The sequence below is a fragment of the Panthera pardus genome, unplaced genomic scaffold (genome assembly GCF_024362965.1).
Source record: "Panthera pardus isolate Hobbes unplaced genomic scaffold, ASM2436296v1 HiC_scaffold_18, whole genome shotgun sequence".
NCBI lineage: Eukaryota > Metazoa > Chordata > Mammalia > Carnivora > Felidae > Panthera > Panthera pardus.
Window position 1 is genome coordinate 17195968 of NW_026526743.1, and position 26997 is coordinate 17222964.

Below are 26997 nucleotides of genomic sequence, written 5' to 3' on the forward strand. Positions count from 1 at the left end.
TGGTTAACACCCATCTTTAAGAAGCCGAGGCTGATTCTCACTAAACTGAAAATGCATCTTAGTCTCTCCAGCAGCTAATGTACAAGGATGGAACATAGGCTTCAGCACTCCAACACACCCATCTCAGGGGTGCCTGGGTGGCTTCATCAGTTAAGCAACCAACTTCAGCTAGGGACATGATCTCATGGTTCGTGAGTTTGAGCCCTGTGATGGGCTCTGTGCTGACAGCTCAGAGCCTGGAGCCTGCTTCAGATTCTGTGTCTCCCTCTCACTCCCCTCCCCCCGCCCCCCCCCCCCCCACTTGTGCTCTGTTGCTCTCTCGAAAATAAAAAACAAAAAACAAAAAACACCCATCTCAGAACAGCAAGGTGATGATATAAAGGAACAAGGATGGGAGATTCCATCTGGGTGATGGGTAACCCCATGTACACAGGTGGCACTCGCAGGAACATCCAGAGTCCATGTTGTCAGTAGTGTAAGCTGGCAATTCTGTCCAGCAGCAGCAGCAGCAGCAGGAATGACCTCACGAGTTCTGTGTCATCATGTGCAGCAATGTTCTTGGTTCTGTATCTTTGTTCCTTAGCACTCTAAGATTTTCTATGAGCCACTCAATATTCTTTGAATGAATTTCTTATCTACTCCAATTTTAAAAAGGTAGAACATATGGACTGTAACCATTGTGTTTCCATTATAATTAGAAATAAAACAAAGATGGCTACAGTAGAAACTTCTGTGGGTGATAATTAATTTTCTACACTTGATTTCTGGACTGAGAAACAGACTTTTTGTTAGGGATGCTTTACTGAAAGAGGCAGCTCGAAACTGCACATCCTAATACTTCACTTAAACTTAGGTATTGGGAGACATAACAAGCAGAGGACTGGGCCTGTAGAGTAGTTACAGAGAATCATAGTCTGACCCAGGGAACATGAGAAATTCAGGGTCAAATGGGGGGGGGGGGGGCGGGATATTCATGTGTTTTAACACATTTCACCAAAGCAATAAATCATTTATGACACACAAATAAGAGTAGAGATGAAAACAACAAACAGAAATTAATCTGAAAAAACCAACCCTTCAGTCTGTTAAAATGGGGAAAATACAGTGAAAAAAAAAATTCTTGCCCAACAGCCACTGTCCTCATGTCTACAACATGAAAAAAGGTGAAATAGGTATACTGAGATATCCCTTTATATGCAGATTATCAAAGATCAAAAGAATCTATCATTTTATAATCAATACCTAATAAAAGATACTAAATTTCAGATTATTACTAGCATATTTTAAGTATTGTGAAACATTACATCATGAAGATATTAGACTGTAAAGAGATAAAAAGTTGTCAAAGACATTTTGAGACATACCTGTATTAATGAATATCCATTCAAAGTCAATTCAATGTGAATTCATTTTGAAATACTCTATTTAAATTGAATAAAATTTAAAATATAACCCTTATTAGTCTTTTTATTGGAACCGGATAAAATAATTTAAAATCTAATACGCATTTGTTTTTGTTTTTTTCATTAAAAAAATTTTTTTTAAGTTTACTTATTTTGAGAGAGAGAAAGAAGCAAGCATGGTAGGGGCAGAGACAGAGAGAATCCCAAGCAGGCTCTGCACTGTCAGCGCAGAGCCGGATGAGGGACTCCAACACAAACTGCGAGGTCATGACCTGATTTGAAGTCGGACACTCAACCGACTGAGCCACCCAGGTGCCCCCTTTTTTTCTTAAATGTTTAACGTTTATTTAATTTTGAGAGAGAGAGAGAGACAGAGGGTGAGCGGGGGAAGGGACAGAGAGACAGGGAGACACAGAATCCAAAGCAGGCTCCAGGCTCTGAGTTGTCAGCACAGAGCCTGATGCAGGGCTTGAACTCACCAACTGCGAGATCATGACCTGAGCTGAAGTTGGACGTTTAACTGACTGAGCCACTCAGGCACCCTCTCTTTATTTCTAAATAAAAATTATATATTAACAATATACATATCTCTATTTCCAAGTAATAAGTTACTAAAAAGTATAAGTCAAAGATTGCTGGAAAATAGAGCACAGAAATAGATTTGAGAATATGAGCATTTAATATATGAGTATTTTAATACAGTAGGAGAAAGATGAATATTTCAATTATTGGTTCTGGCATAATTGGTCTTATTTCTGAATGGAAACAAAACCAACATCCTGTATTACACCATATACAATAATGAATCCCAGATGGATTAAAATGGTAAAGTCTGTGTGTGTATACACACCCACGTATGTGAAAAACTGCACACTCTGTCCCTTTATCCTCTTCCCTCTGAAAGTTTCTATAAGTAATACCTTCCTAAGAAACAGAAAATATTGGAAATGGCTTGGAAAACCTATTTTACAGAAATAAAATAGACAAAAATATAAAATGTTTATTGAAGCATTTTATTATTTTTTAAAAGTTTTTTAAAGTTTATTTTGAGGGGCGCCTGGGTGGCTCAGTCAGTTAAGTGTCTGACTCTTGGTTTCAGCTCAGTTCATGATCTCATAGTTCATGGGTTCGAGCCCCACATTGGGCTCCATGCTGTCAGTTCAGAGCCTGCTTGGGAGCCTCTCTCTCTCTCTCTCTCTCTGGCCCTCCCTGCTTGTACTCTCTCAAAATAAATAAACTTAAAAAAAAAAAAAAGTTTGAGAGAGAGCGCACACGCAGGGGAGGGGGAGAGAGAGAGAGAGAGAGAGAGAGAGAGAGAATGAATCCCAAGCAGGATCCACGCTGTCAGTGTAGAGACTGACTCAGGGCTCAAACTCACAAACCATGAGATCATGACCTGAGCCAAAAACAAGAGTCAGACGCTTAACCGACTGAGCCATCCAGGTGCCCTGAATGAAGCACTACTTTCAAACAGCAGAGAGGAAACAGTCTGAAATATTGCATGAATAGTTGAGTTGGTATTGGTACAAACATACTTGGGTATAAAATATACTGTAACCATTTAAAAAAATAAGTTAAGGGGCGCCTGGGTGGCGCAGTCGGTTAAGCGTCCGACTTCAGCCAGGTCACGATCTCGCGGTCCGTGAGTTCGAGCCCCGCGTCAGGCTCTGGGCTGATGGCTCGGAGCCTGGAGCCTGTTTCCGATTCTGTGTCTCCCTCTCTCTCTGCCCCTCCCCTGTTCATACTCTGTCTCTCTCTGTCCCAAAAATAAATAAAAAACGTTGAAAAAAAAATTAAAAAAAAAAAATAAGTTAAATCATCATTTACTGACTAGGGAAATTCAAAATTTAAAAGGCATGTTTAAACCATCCATATTTTTTGGTAAAAATATACTGATTTGTGTTAACATTTAAACATAAAGAAATATATGGGGGATATACACAAGGTTTGAACATTACTCAGAAGTAAATCAGCAGAGAGGGAGTGAGGAATAGCAAAAGGCATAGCTTTTTTTTTAGTATTGCTTCATTGGTTTGAACGCAAATGCATTACCTCTGAAATTTTATTTCATTTTATTTTTTAAAAGTTTTTATTTCTTTTAGTAATTTCCCTACCCAACGTGGGGCTCGAACTCATAGCCCTGAGGTCAAGAGTCGAATGCTCTTCCCATCGAGCTAGCCAGGCATCCCATTTCCTCTATAATTTTAGATGAAGAACTTAATGAATGACTTAAATGCCTATGTTGCTCATTCCGCTTTTCTTAAGTTGATTAGAAAATATTTTACAGGCATAATCCTGGAACAAAATAACTCAATGTTTAAAAAAAAAAACCCTAACCTACTAACATGGGATCTAAGAAAAAAGGAAGTGAGGAATGGAAGAACAGACCTGTAATTTTGGGTATATGGGAATTTCCTTCCAAGAATGGAATCCATCCAGTGCAGGAAGCTGCTTGCTGAGCATGAAAATTGAGGCATAGAAAAGATCTATTTCAAAACACTAATCTACCTAAACAAAGCTAAAATGTGGGACATTTGCTTAACTTCAGGATTCTTAATCTAAGACTTTTAGTAGCCTTCCACACTCTTCCACAATGGCAGAATTAAGTAGTTGCTACAGAAATAGTACGGCTCACAGGGCTAAAATATTTACTATCTGGCCCTTTATGGAAAGTCTGCTAACTTTTCATCTAGGACACAATACAGAATTCCAATGACATGTTTGCTGCTAGTGCAAAAATGTGATGGTCAGGCTATTTTTCCTCTTCATAGGCCACTTAAAAATTTTCAGTTGTATGTGTATATATTTATCAACAATAGGATATTGTTGTTACATATAAAATAGACCCAATTTTTAAATTTGACATGATGCTTAGAATAAAGAAAGAACTGCATGTAGAAAATATGGGGGTGGAATAAGTCTTTTAAAAAAAATCCTTACACTTGGACTTTAGCTAGTTATCTCTAGAAATATTTTAAATATTAAATATTTAAGGGATTTGCACTATTAAAAACTCCTCCTCCAAGCCTTCTGCACATCCACAGCCTTAGGATCCAGAACAAAAGGAACTTATGGCCTATTTGTGCAGTCAATACATCTTTGGTACTCATGGTGTCTTTAAAGATAAATCTGAGCTACCATTTAAAAATCAAGAGCTATTAGGGCACCTGGGTAGCTCAGTCGGTTGGGTGTCTGACTTTGGCTCAAGTCATGATCTCGCCGTTCATGGGTTCAAGCCCCAAGCCCCAGGCTCACTGCTGTCAGCCTATCAGCATAGAATCCACGTTGGATCCTCGGTCCCCCTTCTCTGCCCCTCCCTCACTTGCACTCTCTCAAAAATAAACATTAAAATAAATAAAAATCAAGAGCTATCACACACTGAAAAAAAAAAAAAAAAAAAAAAAAAGATCCAGACTCTCGAAAAGTCACAAGAGGTGGCAAAATGAGGCCTGCATTTCCTCACATCAGTTAGTTAGAACTGGGCACTGGGTATCCTCCTTAGCTACTGCTGCAACCAGGTTCATTTGTATTATTTTAATAGGTACCACTGTTTGCTAGTTTCTTTAGTATGCTCACATATATCTTCATGGATACTAAAAATGAGCTTCCGTTTTTAGGTGTCCTAATATTATTCTAACATCAAGGTTATATTTGGGTGGTTATGAGATGTCTACCTCTATATAACAATTCCTTAGATACTTGATAATGTTTTGCCTGAAAAAAATTTTTGGTTTGGTGCTTTATTAGTAGTAATAGCTACTATATCACACTAAATTTCCCCTTTTCTGTGTTTTTATGATTATGAGGCTTCTGAGAGTTCTAATTCTGAGTCAATACTGTATTCATTTTTATTTTCCTAAAAAAATAATTTTGTTTAGGTTTTCAAATATACCAGAAAGCACTGTATTTAACATTTTATTAAATATTTTAAGTAATCTCTACACTCAATGTGGGGCTTGAACTTACAACCTCGAGACCAAGAGTCACATGCTACACCAACTGAGCCAGCCAGGCACTCCTACAATAACATTTTAAATCATTAACTATAAGGTTTCTCTTTGTGTGTGTATTCATTTTTCAAACATAATACTGTTTCTTTTCACACTTTTTCATTTTTCATCCATGTTGCAAATGGTTTGTCTACATTCTTGTTTTTACATTAGGTATTGCATGATGTAGCAAAAAGGATGCTAGTCTGAATAAAGTCCTTTCCACACATTACTTTCCCCATCAACACCTAGGATAATTTCATGTTTCATAGGAAGTGATGATGGAAAATTTTCTGAATTCATTACCCTGTGTCTTTCTTCGACTATATATCCTGCCTGACGTTCAGCAAGATCTGCAGAAACTGTTTTTCAGCAAATAATACTAATGGCAATGATGAATAAAATAATGACCAACATTCAGCGAATATTTATTATATGACAGGCAGAATTCTAAGCACTTTATGCATCTTAATTTATTTGATCCTCACACAAAATTTTGAGGTAGGTATTATCATTATCCCGTTTTAGTTTCCACTGAGACAAATATGTATAAAAACGTAGAAAAATGGTCAGGAAGCATAAATACTAAACAGATAATGACTATCCTTCAGAAAGGGAAATGGATACAAGGATGATAGTCAAAGAGTGTATCTGCCTTATTTGTAATGTTTAAATCTTTTAAAAGGAAAATATGTTCATGCACTATTTCTGCAATTAAAATACATGATATAAAGATATGCCTGTGGAGAATTTCCATTAGGGTACTCTGTGTAATGACAGAAACTCTGGGAAATGTCTATCAGTAGGAATTTGATAAAATGATATCACACCAACATATGGAAACACCAAGAAGCTATGAAGGGATCTCTATTTACTGTGTGGAAAGTTGTTCGTCAATGTTTTTACAATAAATCCGAAGTTTTGTAAATAACAAAAAGAATAAGCCATCTTTGAATAAAGAGGTCACTTATTCCAGGTATTAAAGGTATTTTACAAACTGTGATGGAAACAGGTGGGCTTTATAGTCATATAAATTTAAGATGGGTTAAAATATTAAGAATATAACAAGTATAGACAAATTAGGGGGAAAAACAAAAATGTCAGGATTATATTTCATCATGAATTCTGAGGTTTAAAATAAGGTTAGAAAGGTGTCAAAAGTGCTGTGATTTTCAGTATTTGCTAGCTTGAATTATCTGATGTCAAAAGAAATATAAGCTTTTATTAAAGGACTTCCAAAATATATTCTACTCATAGGGTATTTCTCCTACATGATTTTTCTCAGGCTGAATAAGCTGGAGTCAACAAATAAGATGTTTCTACATTATTCTATTTAAAGGGATTATTATCAAGACAAATTCTCTAATGTTGAATAATTGAACTGTAATTAAAAGCCTTCCTACAGATTTCAGGCCTTCTATGGTTTATCACCAGTACAAATTTTGATGCTGAATAAGTTGTGAGCCATAATTAAATGTCTTCCCACATTCTCTATATTCATAGGGTTTCTCACCAGTATGAATTCTATGATGACTAATAAGTTGTGAACTCTGAGAATAGGCTTTCCCACATATCTTACACTCATAGGGCTTCTCACCAGTATGAATTCTCTGATGTCTAGTAAGATCTGAACCAGAACGAAAAGCCTTTTCACATTCCTTACATTCATAGGGTTTCTCACCTGTATGAATTCTCTGATGTTTGATAAGTTGTGAGCTCTGACTAAAGGCATTGCCACATTCCTTACATTCATAGGGTTTCTCCCCTGTATGAATTCTTTGATGTTGAGTAAAGTTTGAGCCACTACTAAAGGCCTTCCCACATTCTTTACATTCATAGGGCTTTTCACCAGTGTGAATTCTCTGATGTCGAGTGAAGTTTGAGCCACTACTAAAGGCCTTTCCACATTCCTTACATTCGTAGGGTTTCTCACCAGTGTGAATTCTGTGATGTCGAGTAAGGTCTGAACCACAAATAAATGTTTTCCCACATTCCTTACATTCAAAGGGTTTCTTGCCAGTATGAATTTTCTGATGATGACTGAGTCTTGAGGGATGTCTAAAGGCTTTTCCACATTCCTTACATTCATAGGGCTTCTCAATGGTATGAATTATTTGATGTGTAGTAAGCTGTGAGTCATGTCTAAAGGCTTTCCTATATTCCTTAGTTCCACAGTATTTCTCTTTATTATTGATGATTTGCTGTAATGTAAAGGATGGATGCTGACTGAATGTAGGCATGCCTTCATGGGTGAATATCAGTTGACCAAAGTGTCGCTCCTGAGAGCCATGTTGTTTCTCAAACTGGCCATTACATTCCCAATCATCTCTGAAACTAGAGCACTGAAGGTCATGTCTTGTAAGTCTTTCCATTAACTCCCACTGTGCTGACTCTATTTCATAAATCTCCTTCTTCAGAAATAATTTCTTGGTCTCACATCTTGATTCCAGGACTGAAAGAAAATATGAAAGTAATCACTCATATTTTTTGTTTGGGAGAAATAAAACTTCAGTTAAAATGGGAGAATTAAACCAAACTTGAAAAAAAATAGATGAGAATAAGGACAGATCATATAGTAAGATGAGGGCAGTAAATAAGCCAATGATTTCCAAACATTGCTATTGATCAGAGTTATTTAGGGGAGCTTGCTGAACATACAGAAAACTTAGTCTTATCTCCCTTGTTACAAAATGACTCTAATCATAAATACACATACAAAACTTCAGAGCATATGCACACATACCTGTAAGAGCACCCCACAACATGAACTACAAAATAAGGGAAATGATTACCTACTTAATAGAGTTATTATCAGGATTAAATAAGATAACATTCCCAGGGGTTGGCAAACTATGGCCTGCAGCACTGTAACAATTTTTATAAGTAAAGTTTTATTGGAACATAGCTACACTTATTTGTTTACATATTGTCTATGACTGCTTTTGAGCTACAATGGCAGAAGTGAGTAGATGCAACAGAGACCACATCGACTATAAATTTAAGATATTTATTATCTGGCCTTTTAGGAAAATGGTTTGCCTGTTCCCAGTTAGATCTATGTTGTCCATTACAGTATCCATGAGCATATGTATCTATTTAAATTTAACATAATTAAGATTATATAAAAATTCAAATTTAATTCAATAGCACTGTAATTTCCAGTGTTCAATAGCCAATTGTGGTTAGTGTTGGAAATTACAGACATAGAACATTTCCACATCATCACTGAAAGTTTTATTAGACAGCACTGTCCTCAATTCTGTAACTGGAAACCCAGGGTCTCTTTAACAAATAAGGAAATTGAGAGTGGCAATCCAGATGGCAGGAATGAATAAATCTAGCATGAGTGGCAGACAGTGAGGATTCTTTTGTGGCTAAATATGGAATATGTTTGGAGTTTGATAAAAACACTTTTTGGCTTGGAACTCTGTGATGCTGATCTTAGGAGAAAAGAGGAAAGGACTTAAAAAGAACATAAACACTATAGTAGTGATGACCAACTGACAGGAAGAGCATTTGTAGGTTTAAAGAGAAGGTAGAGGATATAAAAGCAGTGTTCTGCTATTGAAAAATCAGTTATCAGAATCAGTTGTGAATTTTTGAACACACAGCTAATTACAAGCTTTGTTTTCTTGGGCAAAGTAGTTCATTTTTCTTAGCCCTCAATTCTCTGTCTACTCTTATAATCATTGGGGGAACTGTAAATAATATATGAGAAGTATTTGGCATAAATGTTTAATATTTGAGAGATAATACAAAATAATTTCTATATTAAAATGGGGATATTAGGCAAGTGCAGTGTTTTGAAGACCACACTATGGGAAAATCTCAAGCCAAAAAAGTGAAAAGTATTCTAGTACCATCTTTTCTCTTTCTCTCATATAATTATTCAGCAAATACTGCCTAATCTTGCTCCTAAATATATCTTAACACTCTTCCTATCTTCAATATCTAATACACGTATCTCTTTGAACTATCAGGATTGTGTCTTCCTTATCTAGTTTCCCCACCTGAGGTAGGCAATCTTGAATCCATCCTTAATGGCAGTTCTCTTACAACAAAAGCCAAACTCTTGAACAAGGTATACAAAGCTCTGAATGATCTAATTGCTGCCTGCCTCTTCAGACAAATCTCAGGCTATGCTCCCTTTTGGTTGCTAAGCTCCATCCACGCTGGCCCTATTTTGCAGTTCTTCAAATGCTCTCAGCTTTTAGTCCCTCTTAATAGTCTTTTCAGGTACTTTTCCTTATGTCTAGTAGGTGGTTTTGTTGTTGTTGTTTACTCTTGGCCTTGGTAACTATTACCCATTTTCCAAATCTGCACTTAAAGGGCATACTTTTTGAGGCCTTTCCTGGCTGCATGACCAAATTATACTCTCCTTGTAGTCACACTTTAAGCACTCTGTTGTTCTCCTTAACAGGATTTTCATAATTTGTAATTATATATTGACTTAGCTTCACTTACTATCTTTTTCACTGAATAGGTGTTAAGTTCTGTGAAGGAAATGTCCATAGTCTTCATCAGTGTGTACCTAACTCTAAGCACAGTATCTGGTATATACTGGAAGATCAACAAATATTTATTAACTGACTCAATAAGCAAGTATTTAAATGTATACTCCTTAAAAAATTCCTCTAGAAGGACACACTCTTTTCAAACACAGCACAGTGAATATATGCATTTATTACTGTTCCTTCATGAAGTCCCACTAAAGTGATAGTGATGAGATTAAATGAAAGAAGAAACTCCACAAAGACAAAGAATAGGAGAGGAAAGAGCAGCAACAAAATTTTTGAAGCCACCGTAGATGTAATGGTAACAAATAATTTGTTAACCATAAACACACTGAAACTCAGGTTATAGATAAGTCTTACTGTAGAATCATTATTTCTAAGAACTGCAGTCAACAGGTACCTTTGAAAGCAGGGTGCAGGAGGGGCTGCAAAAAGTTAAGATTAATTGAAATCTGTACGAAACAGACCCCAGAATCTCAAACCTACCCCATACACCTGATACATACAACTCAGTAAACTTTCAGAATCTGGCAGTCAAGCTCATTTTATTGACTCCCAGAAAGAAAGCAGAGGATTCAATTCTGGAGAAAACCAGTCCAAGAGAAAATATCTGATAGGTGGTATCAGCCAACGAACTATTCTAGGAAGATCACTCTACAGTGACTACCACCAATAAATATACACTTCTTCAGACACAAATGAGAGGTCAAGCCAGCTTTTTAAAAATATATATTTTAATTAAGAAAAAAAAGTTTTTATTTTTAGAGAGTGTGTGCAAGCAGGGCAGAGAGAGGGAGAGAGAATCCCAATCAGGCTCTGTGCTGTCAGAGTGGAGCCTGATGCACAGCTCAAGCCTATGAACTGTGTGATCATGACCTGAGAGGAAATCAAGAGTCCGATGCTTAACTGACTGAACCACCCAGGCACCCTCATATCAGCTTTTTAATACCACAGTTTTATATGGGCAGACAGCCTTAAATCACTAGTAGTTTCAGGAAAATCTTAAACATGAGAGATTAAAATGGACAAAGGGAAAAAAAAAAAAAACTCGGGAAAGACAACCAATGGAGAAAAATTCAAAAGAATGCTTCCAAAAATATATAATACATATCTCATAAGAGAATAATGTCAGAAAAAATATTGAAAGAAAAATCTTTTATAAAAATTAATATGAGAATTAGAACTTAATAAATTCTCACAGAAAGTATAAGAAGAAATAAAAAATAGAAAAAAAATAATTTTAGAGCTAAGACAAGAAATTTAAGATCTGAATTATGAGTGTTCATTCAAAAAAGTTAATGAGCCCATTAAATGTGTCAGACATGGTGCCAGACACTAGAAATAAAAAGTGAACAGGGGCATCAGGGTGGCTCAGTTGGTTAAGTGTCTGACTCTTGGTTTAGGCTCAGGTCATGATCTCACTGTTCGTGGGTTCAAGCCCTGCATTGGGCTCTGCCCTGGCAGTGCAGAGCCTGCTTGGGATTCTCTTTCTCTTTCTCTTCCCCTTCCTTGCTTGAGCAAACGCGTGGGAGATCTCTCTCTCTCTCTCTCTCTCTCAAAATAAACAAACATTAAAAAAAAAAAAAAGCAAACATTCAAAGTTTGAAACACAGAGAATAGAGAAGACAACATAGAATAAATAATCAAGCAAATAATACAAGACAATTTCAGAGATTTTTGTTTCCAGAATGAAATGTCTCAGTGAGTGCCCAAATGAAAGAATAAAATCAACATCATGCTATCTCTACTTGAAATATTAGCATATTATAAATAAAGATAAATTCTAAAAGCTTCCAAAGACATTAAATAGATCACATGAAATAATTAAGAACCTGAATGAGTTTTGGATTTCTGAACAACACTAGATGCTAGATTTTAAAAATCTGTGGAGCAATGCCTTCAAAACTTTGAATTTCAGTTTTTCAACCTAAAATTACATCTCCAAACTATCAGTGAAATTGAAGGGTGAATGGGAAACATTTTCAGACATATAAGGATTCAGAAAATACACTTCTGTTTTTAAAGATTTTATTTTTTAAAATTATCTCTACACCCAATGTGGGGCTCCAACTTACAACTCTGAGATCAAGAGTTTCATGCACCACCGACTGAGCCAGCCAGGCACCCCCACAAAATACACTATTTTTCTTGCATACTTTCCTTGGTTGCTTTTGGAAGGTGTGTGTCAGAATAATGAAGGGATAAACCAAGAAAGAGGAAGGAAAGAGATCCAACAATCAAGACAAAGGTATCCAAGATATCCACATAGAGAATCAAAAGAAATTCAAAGGAACATGGTAAAGGGAATCAATGGGATGATAATGAAGAGAAATTCTAAAATGATAGCTATGTATGTCTCAACTGGGGCAGAACAGAGGGTTAGAGGAGAAATGTCTCTTAAAAAATAAACCAGTTACCTGATGTGTCTGAAGAGAGTTAGATTAATGAGAGATACTCAGAAAACTCAGCAATTCTCAATTAAGACAAGGATTAACTGCATAGAAAAGAACAAGTCCTAAAAGAAGTGAAATGTGACTACAGAGCTCAGAAATGAAAGCCATTTCATTGTCATGAAGCAAGCTGAATAATACTTTAAAAATTGTGATATAATTATATTTGGAGGGTGAAAAAAGGTATAAACTAAATCTTCAAATTCCACAGTGAAAAGTCAATCATCATGAAAACTAGAATTCATGAAAAAAAATTCTCAGAGGGGAAAAGATAGAAAAGGTGACAAAAAAGTGGTGGGAGTCATAGGAAAGGAAAATTATATGGGCAATAAAATAAATGTAAGATATGAGTTCTGGAAGGAGAACTTGGTGATGCAGAGCTAACAACAAAACTAATTTCCAGGGTTGAAGAAACCTCTGAGTAAAAAGAAGTTCCCTTCTGTGTTGAGCACAATTTATGAGGAGTTTTAACCAGATGTACCTTGGTAGAATTTCTGAGGTTAAAAAAAAAAGAAATAAAAAGAAAACTCCACAGAAGTAAAAATCTGATGAATCAGGTTGTATCTTACATATTTGTTTGATGTTGTCCCCAACAAATTTTCTAAAGTTTTGAATTAGTTATCAACATTGAGCTATCAGATTTAATATGAAAGTCTGGATTTCTGACTTTCCTTGAATGACATTATGTGGAAGCACTGGGCCAGAATTGGCACAGACAACTGTCTCCTAGACTTAACTAGTGCTTACCCCTCTAACATGGTATATAAATTGTCTCATTAGCCAGTCTTCCCACCACTGTCATATCTCATAGGGACCTTCAAGAGAGTCTCAGTTGCCATCTACATTTACGGTATTGCCTTTCTTAATTTCACCTTCATTCCTGGTAGGTTTTTGCTGGATTTGTAAATCTGGGTTAACGGTTTTTTAGCACAATAAAACTTTATTCCACTTTATTCTGGCCTCCATGGTTTACAAAGAGAGAAATCCAGTCATTCAAATAATTATTTCCCTATAAGTAATGCATTATTTTTCTGTGGTTCTTTCATTACCTTTTTGGTCATCCATTTGCAGCAATTTGATTATGATGTGTCTGGGTATGGATTTGTGTTTATCTTGTTTGGGGTGGCTGAGCCTTTTGAACTGATATATCTTTCACCAAATTTGGTAAGCCATTATTTCTTCAAATACTTTTTCCAGTCCTGAACTTTCTCCTTCTGGGACTTCAAGGACATGAATGTTAAAACTCTGTTGTCTCACATGTCCCTGAAGCTATAGATTCTTTTTAAGTTTTTGATCTTTATTCTGGTATTTATGTGAACTAGTTTGGCTCATCTTTAAGTTCACCAATTTTTCTCTGTTATTTCCATTCTATTGAGCTTATGCAGTTTTAAAAATTTTGGCCACTATATTTTCTAGTTCTAAAATTTCCATTTCTTTTATATCTTCTATATTTTAATTGGAATGTTTGCTATGTAGTTTAGATTCTGTATATATATTTTATATATTAGCTCCTTATCAGATATATGATTTGCATACATTTTCTCCCATTCTGTAGGTTGTCTTTTCATTTTGTTGACCATTTCCTTTGCTGTGCAGATTTTGAGTTTGATGTAGTCCCACTCATTTATTTTTGCTTTCGCTGTCTTTATTTTGTTGTCAAATCCAAAAAATTGCCAAGGATCTAAGAGCTTACTGCCTACATTTTCTTCTAGGAATTTTGTGGTTTCAAGTCTTATTTATGTTCAGGTCCTTAATCCATTTTGGGCTGATTTTTGTATATGATGTAAGATAGTGGTCCAGTTTCATTCTTTCATATGTGGCTGTCCAGTTTTCCCAAAACCATTTATTGAAGAGACTGTCCTTTCCCCACTGTATATTCTTGGATTCGTTGTTAAAAATTAATTAACCATATATATGTGGGTTTAATTCTGGGCTCTCTATTTTGTTCCATTGATTGATGCATCCGTTTTTATGCCAATACCATACTGTTTTGATTTTGATACCTTTTAATATAGTTTGAAATCAGGAAGTGTGATGCCTCCAAGACTGTTTTGGCTATTTGCATCTTTCATGGTTCTAGACAATTTTATGGTTGTTCTATTTCTATAAAAGGCACCACTGGAATTTTGATAGGGATTGCATTGAATCTGTAACTTGTTTTGGGTAGTGTCTATTTATTTGTGTTTTTCCATTTCTTTCATCAACGTCTTATAGTTTTCAGTGTACAGGTCTTTCACCTCATTGGCTAAATTTATTCCTAGGTATTTTATTCTTTTTGATGCAATTGTAAAAGGGATTTTCTCAATTTCTCTTCTGAATGTTCATTGTTAGTGTATAGAAATGCAACCGTTTGTTTATTTATTTATTTATTTATTTATTTATTTAGAGCTAGAGCTCGCAAGTGGCACAGGGGCAGAGAGAGAGTAAGATAATTCCAACCGGGCTCCGTGCTGTCAGCCCAGAGTCCAACATGTGGCTCGATTCCACGAATTGTGAGATCATGACCTGAGCCAAAATCCAGAATCAGATGCTTAACAGACTGAGACACTCAGGTGTCCCTGCAACTGATTTTTATATATTGATTTTGTATCCTGGACCTTCACTGAATTCATTTATTAATTTTAATAGTTTGTAGTGGAGTCTTTAAAGTTTTGTATATATAATATCATGTCATCTGCAAACATAGATGGTTTTATTTCTTCCTTTCTAATTTAGATGCCTTTTCTTTCTTTTTCTTGTCTAATTATTCTAAGGCTTCTAGTACTGTTTAATAAGAGTGAGAGTAGGCATCCTTGTCTTATTCCTGATCTTAGAAAAGCTTTCAGTTGAGTATGTCAGCTGTAGGCTTACATATATGGACTTTATTACGCTGAGGTACATTCCCCTATATACCCACTTTGTTGAGAGTTTTATTCATGGATGGATGTTGAAAAAGACATTTTTAATGAAACTTTACTTAATGTAAATTTTTTAATTCATATGGAAGACAAAGTAAAACCAAGCACTTCTGAAGGAAAGGGTGGAGAGTTCTCTCACCAGAGATCAGGACTTTTTATAAAAGTAAGAGCAATTAGGGGCACCTGGGTAGCTCAGTAGGTTAAGCACCCGACTTCAGCTGAGGGCATGATCTTGTGGTTTGTGAGTTCGAGCCCTGCGTCGGGGTCTGTGCTGACAGCTCAGAGCCTGGAGCCTGCTTCAGATTCTGTGTCTCCCTCTCTCTCTGGCCCTCCCCTGCTCACAGTGTTTCTCTCTGTCTCTCAAAAATAAATAAACATTAAAAAAAAAAAGGCAAGGCATAAAATAATACATATTATAGTATGATTACATGTCTATAAAATTCGCACCCAACTGAAACTAAACTATATATTGTGGATGGCACTCTTAGTAAAACTATGAAAGGACACAAAGATCTTGTGGACACAAAGAGATCTGTGCTGGTAGTGTTGTAGTTTTTTACCTGGGTAATGGTTACATGAAAGTTCATTTCATAACTGTTTAAATGTCCACCTGCAGTTTGTTACATTATTTTTAATAATTTCCAATAAAAAGAATGACAATATATTAACTTCTGCTAGGCATATCTATCTCCGTAGGCATAAGTAGACAGACAGATACAAGAAAAAGAAGCTGACATACAAACTAACATAAATCAGAACTTGTTATTGAACAGGCAGATAAAACAAAGATGAAGTAAGCTAAATGATGAAAGGGTGCTAAATTGTGTGTGTGCGTGCGTGTAGCGGGGAGGGAGGTTAATGGATTTGGACTCTTAATTTATACTTTATTGAAAAAGAAACTAAAAATGGATTTAAATGGTATAAAACAAATCGCAGAAAACTAAAAAACAACAAAAATTTATAAAATTCGTCACAATAATCATTTAAGGAGCTGACTACAAACACATTACAACATACACATTAAAGACACCAATGCAAATTAAAATTAAAAAGTAAAAGCACCTTCTGGAAATGGGTACATAGACATTCTTATTACATAAAGTCCATAAAATTTGAAAAAATAAGGATAGTAATAGGTAAAAAGGGCAAAATTTAGTAGTGAACAAGTTAAAGAGCACCATTAAGATGAAAATGTCCACTCTCACTAGTACTCACTATAATGACATGAAAACAATCCAGTATACCAAGAAATTGTAAAATTTATTAGAGATGATAATGGCATTAAAATTGTGTAAGGGAAAAAAAAGTCTATATTTTTTACAACTACAAATTGAGATTATACAAAGGTGAAATGACGTCAAATCTCCAGTTTATTTGAAAATACTTGACCAACCAGGATAAGATAAAGCACTGGCCTCCTGGCTCCTGCTCCCTGAACACAGCCAATGCACACCTGCTTCAGGACCCTGGAATGTTTGGCTTCTGTAATGTTCTTCCTTCCACTAACCACATACAATGATTTACTGTTGTACTTCTTCACGTTTCTGTCCAAATGTCATTTAACTGGAAAAGTCAGTCTTACCCCATCATATAAGATAGTATCCTCTACGCTCTTCTTCTACTTTGTTTTTCTTATTAGCACTGTTACATGACCTATATATTCATTTATTTTTATATCTCTCTCAGCACTAGAAGGTAAGGTCCAGGGATAGAGATTTTGCATGTTCTGTTCACTGCTGTAATATCAGTGTTAAGAATAGTGCTGGGCATACAACAGGTACTCAATAAACATATACTGAATGAATCAATGTGCTGTCCTGTTTTAACTCGTTCATATCAAGTTTTGTTTATCTTTGCTAGCTTTAAGTTCTCAATGGAGGTACAGAGCCTTTATTTCCAACATTCTATCTAAAGTTAACAACATGCACGCTCATGTATCTATGTGGATATAGTATCTGTGTGGATCAACTTCTCTTCTATATCCTTAGCCCTCATTTTTTCTGAGCTCCCTACTTTAGCCTCTTTTATGATGGTTCTACTTTATAGAAGCTATATATATAGGTGTGTTCTAGTACTCCTATTAAGCTATAAATTCTGAAATTGGTTATTCTTTTTTTTTAATCTCTGCAGTACCTCTGAGAGTACCTCACACATTCAAAAATCAATAAATGTTTGTTCTAAGTATGAATGAATCAATGACTGTATGAGCTACTTCATCTAAAACACCCTAAAGAAAATAAGTCTTTGGCAATGTAAAAAAAAAAAAAAAAAAAAATGTCAGGAGACAGTGATGCTTCTTTAAGACTAAATACAAAAGAGGATGAGAAAGTGATAAGAAATTAGATCCAAAATATGGATAGAAAGGAATATCATTAGAGAGTGTAGAGGAGGGCAGTGGCTGGTTAGAATTGGGCAATTACAAGAGGAAATGGAAAGAAGTATAAGCGAAGAAAAGCAGGTAGAGTGTGTTAAGTAAGAGGAAAAGGTAAGGTCATTTGAAAGTTCATGCTGAAAGGCTTACTTTTGTACAATAGGCCTAAGGGGAGATTCCCAGAGAGCACCTCAAAGGTGTAGTCTCTCCAATGACCAACTGAGTAATTACCTGACGAGCTTCACTTACCTGGCCACTGGTCTCTTGTTAGTTCTCTGTCAACCAACCAGGGCTCCTTCCCCTGCTCCAAAAAGGAGATCACATCTGGTTTAGAAACAGAATGTCCTGCTTATAAAAGAAGTAAGGAGATAAGTTTATGATGAGAATATACCAGTATTCAAATTCAGTCCCTTCATTAAGAAAAGGTCAAAGAAAGGTATATCAGATTTATGAAACAACATAGGACTTGAAACTCCCCCATAACTCAGTGTAGCTTCTTTGTTCTAACACTACAATATTAAAAACATTCTTCTAAGAACAGGATGTAGAAATACCTACTTGAAAGGCAGGTATTTCACATGGGAGAAAATAGAGCTTCTGACGGCAGAATCTGATTATGGACAGACGTCCTTACCCATTGAAACCAGGTGGCTGTAATTCTCCAACATCACATCTCTGTATAAATCTTTCTGATCATCATTCAGGCATTCCCACTCCTCCTGAGAGAAGTCTATGGACACATCACTGAACATCACTGACTCCTGGAACAACAACCATGTATATGACTTGATTAATAAAAAGAAATGTTTTATATTTTTGTTTTTGTTTTGTTTTTGGTGAAGGAAAGAGAGAAGAAAAGAATAAAGGGAGAAGTGAAAAATAGCAAGCATATAGAGTGGGGCTGGATGTTTCGGACGCAAGTGGAGGACCGTAAACAAATAAGCAGGACTGAATCTTGTGTTTCCATGTTTATTCTGTTTCCCCCAGACAAAATTAGGAAGGTACAAAATCCAGCTAAGAGGGGCATCCCAATTAAGTGAAATAGTATATACAAATGGCTAGCATAATCCTTGCCATTCAGTACATATAAGCTTTTTTTCTCTACTTGCCATACAGTAAGTCACCAACACATGTGAGCTTCTTTCTCTTCTTTTCCCAAGTAGCTAAGAATAAAATTTCAGAATAAGGGATAAAGAGAAGACATTAAAACCATCCAGAGGAGAGCAGATCATATAAAAGACATCAAGAATCAGAGAGGCAATGAGGTTCTCAAGAACACTACTAAAAACAAGAAATGGTAAGAATAATTCTTCAATATGCTGATAGAGAAAAGAAATTCTCACCTACATTCCATAACTAAACTATCATTCTGTTGTGAGGGTTTAAAAAAGACATTTCTAGACCTAAAAGGACCTCATAATTTCTTAGGAAAGTACCAGAAGATGTGCTCCACCAAAAAGAAGGAAGTAAACCAGAAAAGAACAAGACGTAGTATTCAAGAAATAGGTGAATTAACACAGGAGAACAGTGAAGGAAAATCTCAGGAAAACCACAAAAATGGAAGCCTTGGCAAAACTATGCAGTAGTCTAGAGAGTAACAGGACCAGGTGGGAGCAGGGTGAAAAAGGGAATGGAGATGGCCGTCTCCATACTCAAAACGAATTAATGTGTTTGATCAGATGGAAAAAATGGACAATGAAGGAAATGGGGGGAAAAAAAGCAATTAACCGCAGGAAAAATGAAAGGCTGTAATAGAATGGAGCTATGAGCTGGCTCATCAGTAAGCAATATTTGCAGTCATAATATTGTGTACACTACTGATTTGACAAAAAAAATTGTAATATGATTAATAACTATCAGAGGAAATGAAGGGTGCGATACAAGAATATACAATGTCCCTTCCACTTTGTAGTAAGTCAAGAGAGTAAAATTGATTCATCAAAAGATAGCAATTAAACCATATTCAAGACAGTTGAGGGCAATCACCTTTTGGGAGTGGGTGATGGGGCAAGATTAGAATAGCACTACTTTACTTGCAAAATGTGTAAAATGACTTTAAAAAATATTTTATCTTAGAAAATTAAATTTGCATAAAATTCAAGACTGATCCTTTCTCATGTCACACTATTATATAGTAAGAGTTAATTCCTTGTTACAACAATTTATTTTTTAAGAATAAAAAAATTTTTTTTAAATTTATTTAGGCAATCTCCATACTCAACATGGGGCTTGAACTCACAACCCCAAGATCAAGAGCTCCTCTGACTAAGCCAGCCAGGTGCACCTTAATAAATTCTTTTCATTAGCGTATTTTTTTCACTGAATAATATTCTATCACATGGATATAAAACAAGTTTTCTTTTGTTTTCAGATATTGATGTTAAAGTAATTTTTAAATCCCTAATACTGGCCCAATTTTACTTATAACTACCCATTGCTCAACAGTAAATTCTCTTTGTTCCTGAGATATAGGAAGGTGACAGAAAATGACCCAAATTCACACAATGGCATTACTGAAGTCTATTTATTGTGGATGATCTGTTAAGATATAGGTGTCAGAGCTTTGTACTATGAGTCATACCCCCAAACCTGAAAGGCTCATACACCAGGAGATCTTCCATGTACTAAGAATGGTATCAAACAAAACCATTCCACATATTTTCTTCTTGGAAACCCTAGGTCTGTGATGATCAGGCCTTTTCCCTATGAGGTGCCCCTAATTATTCATCTCCATCTCATCAAATCACTGTCCAAGCATATTAGATTCATTAACAAATGGGGAACACATTTCTATTCTTTTTGGCAGAAGTCTAAGACAGAAGATCTGAAGGACTTACTAAATGAATTTGTAAACGTTGCTTAAAAGAAGAGGGAACTGGGAAGGACACTGGGTTTTTATGAAGAAATGAGGGTCAGGTTCCTGAATGGACCATGTAAAAGTTTTTTTTTTTTGGAGCCTGGCCTCAATCAGACCATTTTTACATTATGTAATTAACAATCTCTTTGTGAGAACAAACAAGGATTCTTGATGGAATCCATAAGAATTTTCTGAAGGATTTATAATCTGATTAAGACCTCTTCACAGAAACTTGTTAACCAACAACTTGGCTGGCCCTTAACCGTTACCCGTAATTTGAGAGTATAAAAATCTTTAACCAGACCTTGTTTCTTTTTTCCAACAATGGTTATAGAACCAATTCTTTTTTCTATAAATATCTCCACCAAGAGAGAAATTTTTGAATTGACTTATTGAAGATCTTTCTCTTTAGAGCAACGTTAAGAGAACTTTAGCACAGCTTTTAACTAAACTGTCTGAAAAAGTTTTTGTTTTTTTTTTTAAACATCAAAAATATCATGATGAAGAAGGCAAATGTTTACATGTACTAGGGGTAAAAATAACTCTCTTTGAGCAAAAGGAAACAGCATCTCACCTGAGCCATGGCTTTGGTATTTGCAGAAAAAGATCAGTCTTCCTCTGGGATCCTTTTGGAAAAGGGCAGAACTGGGGAAGGCAAAAGAAGCTACATAAGATCCCACTTGCTGCATAGCTCCCAGATGATCATTCCCCTCTGTTCATCCCACACAAATACAAATAAAAAAGGGGTATCAGTGAGAAAAATGGGCAAATCTTTCATTATTCCCTACTCCAGAGACCTCAGGCTTTGAAGTAGATTTCAGCAATCTAATATGGGCTTGGAGAATATAGTATACATATATACACATCTACACACAAAGATATAATTTTTTTACACAACTGATTGCATATTATATACACTGTTATACACATTTCTATTTTTACTTAATGTATCTTAAAAAAAAATTTTTTTTAACATTTATTTTTGAGACAGAGCATGAACGGGGTAGGGTCAGAAAGAGAAGGAGACACAGAATCTGAAGCAGTCTCCATCCAGGCTCTGAGCTATCAGCACAGAGCCCGACGCGAGGCACGAACTCACGGACCACGAGATCATGACCTGCAGATGCTAAATGCTTAACCGCTTAACCGACTGAGCCACCCAGGTACCCCTTTACATAATGTATCTTGAACTGGAACATAACTTGTACCCACAGAGCTGAAATTCCCTTAGCTACATTGTATTTCATTAAATGGATACACTTTTATTTAACCAATCTGCGGCCCATGACCATTTGGGACTGTTTCTTGTCTTCTACTATTACAAACAATGCTGTAATAAATATCCTTGTATAGAGGTGCCTAGGTGGCTCAGTCAGTTTAATGTCTGACTCTTGATTTTGGCTCAGGTCATGATTTGATGGCTCCTGAGTTCCAGCTCCAAGTCTGGCTCTGCACTGATAGTGCGGAGCCTGCTTGGGATTCTCTCTCTCCCTCCCTCTCTCTCTGCCCCTCCCCCGCTTGTGCACACACACTCACTCTCTCTCTCAAAATAAACTTAAAAAAAATCCTTGCATATATATCATTTTACCTTTATACAAATTCCAAATAACTCCTAAAAGTTGATCATATACATTTTAGTTTGGATATACATTTGTCTAAACAGTTTTTAATGATCTTGTTTTGTACAATCAAGTTCTGTGTCCTGACCAAGAATTAACTGGTTGATGAACCAGATCCTCTAATCTTGCACAGTTTGAGACGATTTTTGGGATTAATGAATCTTAAGAAAACTGAAACCCAGGAAAGCGAACACAGCAATATTACAAAAACTTTAGGAAGATGATTAATTCGCGTAACAATGGGAAGAAATTAAAAAGTATAGAAATAATGTAGAAATGGACTAAATCCATCACTGATGCTTTAGAATAGCTTTTAACTGTAAGTGTAGTAATAAAATTTGTAATAATTGTATACACGATATGTGCTTAAGATGTTTAAAATGACCCAAAGAACATTATACTAAAATACTAATAGATGTCTAAATTGTTTAAGAGGAGTAACTTAATTTGAGATCAATGTTGAAATGTTTCATAAAATATGTTCTTTTTGTTTATTAGATATAGGAATATAATAAACTGAGCATTATAAAGGGCAGTGAACATACCTATGTACAAAACTCCTTGATGATTAAACAATTTATCAATAACTGTATGTAAAAGTGACCACCCAGGACAAAGAACCTTGTTATCAATTATTTAATGGATACATCTACCCCTAGCACTTACTGCATTCCACTAAAGGTATATATATATATATTTCAGGAAATGAAAACCAAGGTAATCCACAAATGTCTCTTCTTTAAAACCTGGAAGCACTCCTTTAATATTTTTATTATTATTACTATTTATTAAGCTCTTAGTTTGTTTTTCAAATTGACCAACATAATCTATTATGTGCCAGGCACTGTGCTATATACTAAAGAATCAACAGTAATCCGGAAAGACTTGGAAACAACTCCTTCTCCCATACTTCTCACTTTAAAGTCCCCTTTTCTGGTCTCTCCTACTGGTCTTTCCTTGGTTAAAGGGACAATCTCAAGTGCTGCACCTTCCAAGTCAAATGAGCAAGGAACCCCCCCACCTTTTTTTTAATTTGAGAGACAGAGTACACACACAAGCAGAGGAGAGGGGCAGAGGGAGAAAGAATCTTAAGTGGGGTCCACACTCAGCATGAGTGGAGTCCAACACTGGGCTCAATTCCATAACCCTGGTATTATGACCTGAGCCACAATCAAGAGTTGGACCTTCAACTGACTGAGCCACCCAGGTGACGTGGTCAGGAAACATTATTTCAATAGCTCCATATTATGTCTGTTACATTCCCAACCCTCTTCATCTTTGCTCCTAGAGTATATCATCTCCAGCTGAATTCTTGCATCTGGGGAATCTGCCCTTTCCTTCTTCTTTTATTTTTTTTAAGTTTATTTATTTATTTTTGAGAGAGAGAGAGAGAGAGAGAGAGAGAACGTGCGCACAAGTGCAGGAGAGACAGAGAGGAGAGACAGAATCCCAAGCAGGCTCCACGCTATCAGCGCAGATCCCGGTGTGGGGCTCGAACTCACCAACCGTGAGATCATGACCTGAGCTGAAACCAAGAGTTGGACACTCAACCAACTGTGCCACCTAGGCACCCCTGACCCTTCCTTTTAAAACCAATAATCTCTGTGGCCAAGACTGTAGTATGTTTACAAAATGACCACATGTTGGGTATGGAGCACCGCCAAAAGATACCACTACAGACAAGACAGCCCTCTGAAATCTACTAAATAAAATTTTTGAGAATTTTGCACTCTTCTAAATAAGCAGTCTTTTAATAAAAATATGTTTTAAATTATTTCCAACATTATCCTGAAAATTTCTCGTATACTAAGAATTGTATTTGTTAGTAAAAGAGACCTGAAAAGCACTTTAATTTTTCTGATATAATGAGAAGGCTAGATGTAGGTAGTGGTTGCCCTTGGCCTCCATGGTTGTTTTCGACACAATATCTATCATCCAATTAAAAAATGCTAGATAGGGGCGCCTGGGTGACTCGGTCAGTTAAGTGTCCGACTTCGGCTCAGGTCATGATCTCACGGTCCGTGAGTTCGAGCCCCGCGTTGGGCCCTGTGCTGACAGCTCAGAGCCTGGAGCCTGCTTCAGATTCTGTGTGTGTCTCTCTCTCTGACCCTCCCCCATTCATGCTCTGTCTCTCTCTGTCTCAAAAATAAATAAACATTTAAAAAAAATTTAAAAAAAAATGCTAGATATGCTCAGAGATAAAGCCAGAAAACAGAACCATGGACAATTCAGATATTAAAGTTGGCAAACAATTTAAAATAGCTTTAAAATAGTTTTAAAATGTTAAAAACAACCAAAATATAAGGAAATGGGTAAGATAAAGAAATTAAACAGAACTGAAATCTGTAAAAAAGAACCAAATAGACAACCTACATCAGTAAATGAGGAAATTCAGAAATTAGGGCACCTGGCTGGCTTAGGCACAAGAACACATGATTCTTGATCTCAGGGCTGTGACTTTGAGCCCCACATTGGATATAGAGATTACCAAATAAATAAACTAAGAAGAAAGAAAGAAAGAAAGAAAGAAAGAAAGAAAGAAAGAAAGAAAGAAAGAAGGAAGGAAGGAAATTAAGAGAATTACTGAACTCAGAGGCACCTGGGTGGCTAAGTCAGTTAAGTGTCCAACTTCAGCTCAGGTCATGATCTCATGGTTAGTGGGTTGAAGTCCCACATTGGGCTTTGTGCTGACTGCAGGGAGCCTGCTTCAGATTCTGTATCCCTCTCTCTTTGCCCCCTCCCCCGCTCTCCAAAACAAATAAACATTAAAAAAATTAAAAAGAAAAAAGAATTAATGAACTGAAAGACAAGTCAAAAACAAACAAAAAAATCCACATGAAGTAGAAAAAAACAGAAAGAACAGAAGTGAGTATAAGACAAAAGGGACATAGTCCAAAGATTTACCGTATATGTAAGTGGAGTGTCTGAGGAATAAAAGAGATTGGAGAGTAATAATTGTCTGAACTGATTAACTGATTAAAAGCCTCAACAAGAGTTTCAAGCTCAGCAAACCTGAAGAATAATAAATAAAAAGGAAAACACAGAAAACAAAAAGCAAAACCACAACCCGAGAAAAAAGTTTTGAAAGTACCCAGAAGAAAAAATGTTACCAATACCACTGATGAAAATGAGAGGGATAACACAAATGAACAAAATCAAGAATGAAAACGTGAACATCATTATAGATGCCACAGACATTAAAAACATAATAACACTAATAACTTCATGCTCTTAAATTTGAAAGCTTAGATGAAACAAATTCTTTTAAAAACATGCCAAAATGGACAAAACAGACAAAAAACCTGAAACATCTGAAGAGGTAAATTGATTCCACAGTTTAAAATCTTCCTATCAAGAAAAGTTCAGGCCCAGATACCTTCACCAGTGAATTCTTCCAAATTTAAGGAAAACCTTTAATCTTACACATAGTGAATAGAAAAACACAGGGAATTCTTCTTAATATATTTTATGAGGCTAATATAAGACTGATATCAAAACAAAGACATAAAATGAAAATTATGGGCCAATATTTCTCATGAACATACATGCAGAAGTTCATTAGCAGATCTAACCCAGTGAAATTGTTAAAAAAGTTTAATACTTTATGGGCAAGTAAGATTTATTTCAGGAATGATAGGTTGGTTCAAGGTATGAAACTTAAGATAATTTACCACATTGATAATAATAGTAAAAAAATATCCTCTCGAAAGACACAGAAAATGCAATTGCTAAATTCAGCCCCCATTAATGTAAAAATCTTAGCGAATGAGAACTTCCAACTTGATAAATAGCATCTACAGTAGGTGTTCTGTAGATGCTAGATACAAGGACAATATACAAAAAAAAAAAAAAAAATTGTACTTCTAGCAATAAACAACTGGAAAAAAAAAATTAAATACCACTGACAATGTCAAATACCCAGGCACAAATATAATAAAAGATGTGCATTGAAAACTACAACAAATCATTGAGAGAAATTAAAGACCTTAACAAATGTAGACATATACTATATTTATTAATTGGAAGATTCAATATTGATAGGATGTCAATTCTCCCCAAATTAACATATAGATTCACAAACAAAACCCCAGCAAGGATTTTTCATTTTTGGTGAGAATTAACAAGTTGATTCTGACATCCAAGGGACTTACAACAGCCAAGACAATCTTAAAGAAAAGAAACAAGGTTGGAGAACTAATACTATAGATTTCAAGACAGTGGCATTGATAAAAAATAAAATAAAATAAAATAGAATTACAGTCCAGAAAGAGGATGACAGTATATACCACCTGATTTATGATAAAAGCCTCTAGCATTTCAGATGTGCAAAGATGGTGTTTTCAATAAATACCATACACAAAAACTAATTCAAGATGGACAACAGACTTAAATATGAATGCTAAATCTATAAGAAAACAGAGTATCTGCAGGAACTTGGAAATATAAAGATTTCTTTTCAAGATATGAAAAAAGCACTAATCATAAAAAACAAAGGGCTAAAAACCTGCTAGGAAAATGGGAGAAGACATATACATAGGCATAAGAAAGTACTCAAAAATGATGCCATGTTAAAAGGACACAGGAGCTAATTTGGAGTTCCTAATGGCCAAATCTGGGACAATTTGAGCAACAAATTATATAACAATAACAATGGATTAAAACTCATAGAACAAAATAAGTATCCATTAGTTAATAAACAAGTAATTGAATAAACACATGAGGAATAATGGACAGCTTTTTACAGAATTTAATAAATATAGAAGGAATGATGGAAAGAGAAAACCACCACTAGGCACACACCACAGTAATAGTTGTTACAGACAAGAATTATCAATGGGTGAAAGTATGATGAGAACAGTATTTTTTAAAGTTTATTTATTTAAGTAATCTCTACCCC

The 26997-nt window shown here is 35.6% G+C and overlaps 1 protein-coding gene across 5 annotated transcripts in view; it reads right to left on the bottom strand.

Annotated features, from left to right (window-relative positions):
- The window catches only part of ZNF566 (zinc finger protein 566), a 35814-nt gene that overhangs the window by 1614 nt on the left and 7203 nt on the right, over positions 1 to 26997 (bottom strand). For 2 of the 5 annotated variants that reach the window (XM_019423171.2, XM_019423170.2), the window contains exons 2-5: positions 21056 to 21126; positions 18259 to 18385; positions 17874 to 17972; positions 5800 to 7844 (exon numbers count right to left, since the gene is read on the bottom strand). In XM_019423171.2, the coding sequence (XP_019278716.1) occupies positions 6820 to 7844; positions 17874 to 17972; positions 18259 to 18385; positions 21056 to 21064 (1260 nt within the window). In that variant the 5' untranslated portion in view covers positions 21065 to 21126 and the 3' untranslated portion in view covers positions 5800 to 6819. Of the gene's footprint in view, positions 1 to 5799; positions 7845 to 17873; positions 17973 to 18258; positions 18386 to 21055; positions 21127 to 26997 lie in introns of those variants that run through there. The other 3 variants (XM_019423174.2, XM_019423173.2, XM_019423172.2) reach the window with 3 other exon arrangements.